The sequence below is a fragment of the Nicotiana tabacum genome, chromosome 17 (genome assembly GCF_000715075.1).
Source record: "Nicotiana tabacum cultivar K326 chromosome 17, ASM71507v2, whole genome shotgun sequence".
Classification (NCBI taxonomy): Eukaryota; Viridiplantae; Streptophyta; class Magnoliopsida; order Solanales; family Solanaceae; genus Nicotiana; species Nicotiana tabacum.
Genome location: NC_134096.1, coordinates 67,339,280 through 67,342,841, shown reverse-complemented (window position 1 = coordinate 67,342,841; position 3,562 = coordinate 67,339,280). Strand labels below are relative to the sequence as shown.

The window sequence follows — 3,562 nt, the reverse complement described above, 5'->3', positions numbered from 1 at the left end:
TTCTCTTGTTCTTGGTCAATATTATCAGCTATTTTTGTAACACATATTAATAACGTAGTAGATTTAGCCCAATTACTGTTAGAAGCTCCCAACTTAATTGTATATGTACAGAGGAAATGACCTTGTCTATATCTACTCACACCACCAATACCACTACCGCATGAACTATGTTTACAACCACCATCTGAATTCAATTTTGGTATAATCTATATGGGAGTTTAGCCACTGAACAAAGATAGTCTTCTTGAACTGAATAATACTATCGACACATGAAGCAATGCCATTCCAATTAGGACATAATTTGCTTCTAGAAAAATAGCCGCATACTAGTTGGGAGATAGTGAATGCAATATGAAAATATAACTTACAATAATTAAGGGACCAAAAATCTATTGTCTCAACCAGAAAGAACAACTTAAAATAAATAAATGTATAGTACAAAGTAAAATATAAAATTGATAATTTCCATAATTTGAGCCCTTACGAAAGTAAGTTGAGGAGAGGGAGATTGAGGAGAAAATGATCAAATGGTCCTTAGTGGGTTTGGGGTTGAATTATTTGATACTTGATATATAACCCTAACAAAAATAGTCCTCAATGTATACAAATTGAAGAGAAATTGATCAAATGATCCTTAACGTATTGGGGTTGGACTATTTTGGTCATGTATATAACCATTAAGAAAACAGTCCTTAATATATACAAAAGGATAGAGCATAAAAGCTATACTCGGTGTAGGAAAAGTTGGTGGGTTAGATTGTGAAGGATGAATAAGCACTTAATAATCAAACAAATTGTCGATTGCAGAAATACCCAATGAGGAAGACAAGAATAAAATTAAAATTAAAAATAAAACAAAGTCAAAAGGTACGAAAAAAGAACACTTCAAAATTTTAAATTATAAATGTTGCAAGGAGTGTTGTAAGCTAAAGGTAGCAGTAGATGGTAGATTGTAAGTAAGAAAAACTTTCTCGTTGCCATACTCAGAAGTTCATAATAGCTCTTTAAGCATAGGCGGAGCTATGATTTAAAGTGTATGAGTTTTAAATTATAAGAAAATACGATAACCTAAAACTAATATACAATAACAAGCTGATTAAAAAATGAGTATCGATATCTAATATATATTAAAGCTAACGAACCAGACAAACACAATATATGAATATAAACATTATCATTTCAATTGCACTCGACGACTTGTCATGTTTTGAAAAAGATTAATGATCGCATCATTAGGTACACTTTCAAATACTCCATCATCTATATAACAAACTAAACAATCATTCAAATAGTCATCACCAATTCTGCTTCGCAAGTCATTTTTAATACACTTCATAGAGGAAAAAGCCCGTTCGGCCGTTGCAGTAGCCACATGTAATATCAAACTTAGCTTCACAAGCAAATAAAAAAGTTCTCATGTCTTGTGAATATTTGTTTTAACCAATGTCTTCAAGAGATCTCCAAGCCCTTTCAAGTTAGAGAATGCATTGTCCATTTCTCGAACATAGTCAATATAGTTGTCAAGCTCAAAACTGAGATCTTCAAGCGTAGAAGCAGTGAACTCATTTTGATAATATGTAGCAAGTTTCATAATCTTATTTTTATCATAATTTGCAAAAGAATCATCTGGACTCAAACTAGCCATACCAAGAAGCAGATCAGTATTCACTTCACTAAAACGAATGTTAAGCTCCGAAAGTTGCAAATCAATAGCGGCACAAAAAACTTCTACATGCAAATGATGAGAATATGTAACAATTGAGTTTTTACGCTTCGACTTTTCAAGACCACACTTCTCATCCATTTTTGGGATCACAATACCATTCTTATCACAAAACGAAGAGACATCTTCTAACAAAGAATTCCATTTAGATTCCCTCATTATTTGCAATTGCCTCATTGTGAAATGAACAAGTTTCATAGCACTAACAATATCTTGATCTTTTCTTTGCAGAGCCATATTCAAATCATATGTAATTGCCGTTATTTTTAACATCAAATGTAATATATACACAAACTCATAAGATCTTATATCTTCCACTAGACTTTTTGCCAGTGCTTTCTCGTGATAATTTGAACCCTCATTTGCAAGAACTCCAAGTACATGAACAATTGATGAGAATAAAGATATAAAGTTGCGCAATGTCTTAAAGTGAGATCCCCAACTGGTATCACCTGGTCTTTGAAGCCCAGGTTCTTGATTTAATCCGCTTCTTGTATGAACTTCACCAAGCACTAATAACTCATCTAATTTTTCAGCTTGATCTTCTCTGAGCATCTCCCTACGCGTATAAGAACCTCCAACAACATTCAAAACATTAGCAAGAATGTCAAAAAAATTATTTATATCATGGTGTTTCTTTGCAACAACTACAAGAGTCAATTGTAATTTATGAGCAAAGCAATGTACGCAATATGCCGAAGGATTATCTTTCAGAATCAAAGCTTTAAGACCATTAATTTCTCCTTGCATGTTACTAGCTCCATCATAGCCTTGTCCCCGTATTAAAGATGAACTCAATAAATGTTGTAAAAGCAAAGAATTTATTGCTTTTTGTAATACATGTGCAGTTGTATCTTTAACATGAGCAAGACTAAGTAATCGCTCAATAAGTTCACCCTCTTTGTTGACATAGCGCAGAACAAGAGTCATTTGTTCCTTACGAGAGACATCTTTAAACACATCAACTAATATCCCAAAAAATTCCCTATTCAAGTCTTCAATAATTGCTTTCGCCGTTTCTTCTGCACAAGAATTCACAATATCTTTTTGAATATCAAGAGAAGTCATGGTATTGTTTTTTGGAGCTTTTTCTAATACCATATTTTTTACATCTTCCTTCCTATCAGCATACCATTTTAAGAGATCTAAAAAATGGCCTCTTCTTGTAGAAGTTACACTCTCATCATGGCCCCGAAAAGGCATTCCATCTTTCAAAATATACTTTATCACATCAATTGAAGCATTCAAGAGAACTCGATGTTCACTTTTAATTTTCTCAGATTACTTATCCAAAGATGTTAGAATAGATTGTGCTTGATTCATTAAATCTAGCATCATCTTGAAACATCGATTATGAACATTATTCACATCACCCACATGTGATTTAAGCCTTTCTAAATCTTTATTCCAACCTCTAAAACCATTTGTTGTGAAAGCATCACCTATTTTTTTTTCATATCCTCCAATCTCATTTTTAAACAAGTAACGACATAAACAAAATATTGCATCTTATTTAATGCTATATTCTAACCATTGAGAACATGAAGTTTTAAACCATTCAGAATTAAACTGACGCATTATTCCTCCAAAATCTCTTTTTGGAAAGACAAAATCACGAGGTTGACAAGGTCCATTTTGTATATAATTTCTCCTTACTCTGTCATATAAATTAGGTGGATATGCTAAAATTAATTTTCTTTCAGCGGGACCGGGCTCATAATCCAATACTTTATCTGATGCTTGGGAAGGATTAATATTGTTACTAATAACTTGACATAGAGAACTTGACAAATGAGAGCTAGAAGAAGCTGTAGAAGCTTGAGCTTTGTAAAAACTCGT

The 3,562-nt window shown here is 32.7% G+C and overlaps 1 protein-coding gene across 1 annotated transcript; it reads right to left on the bottom strand.

The window, feature by feature from the left end:
- Positions 1 to 1,414: 1,414 nt before the first annotated feature.
- LOC107792770 (uncharacterized) lies at positions 1,415 to 2,791 on the bottom strand. The gene has a single exon (XM_016615001.2). The coding sequence runs from the start codon at positions 2,789 to 2,791 to the stop codon at positions 1,415 to 1,417; it is 1,377 nt and encodes a 458-aa protein (XP_016470487.2).
- Positions 2,792 to 3,562: the final 771 nt, after the last annotated feature.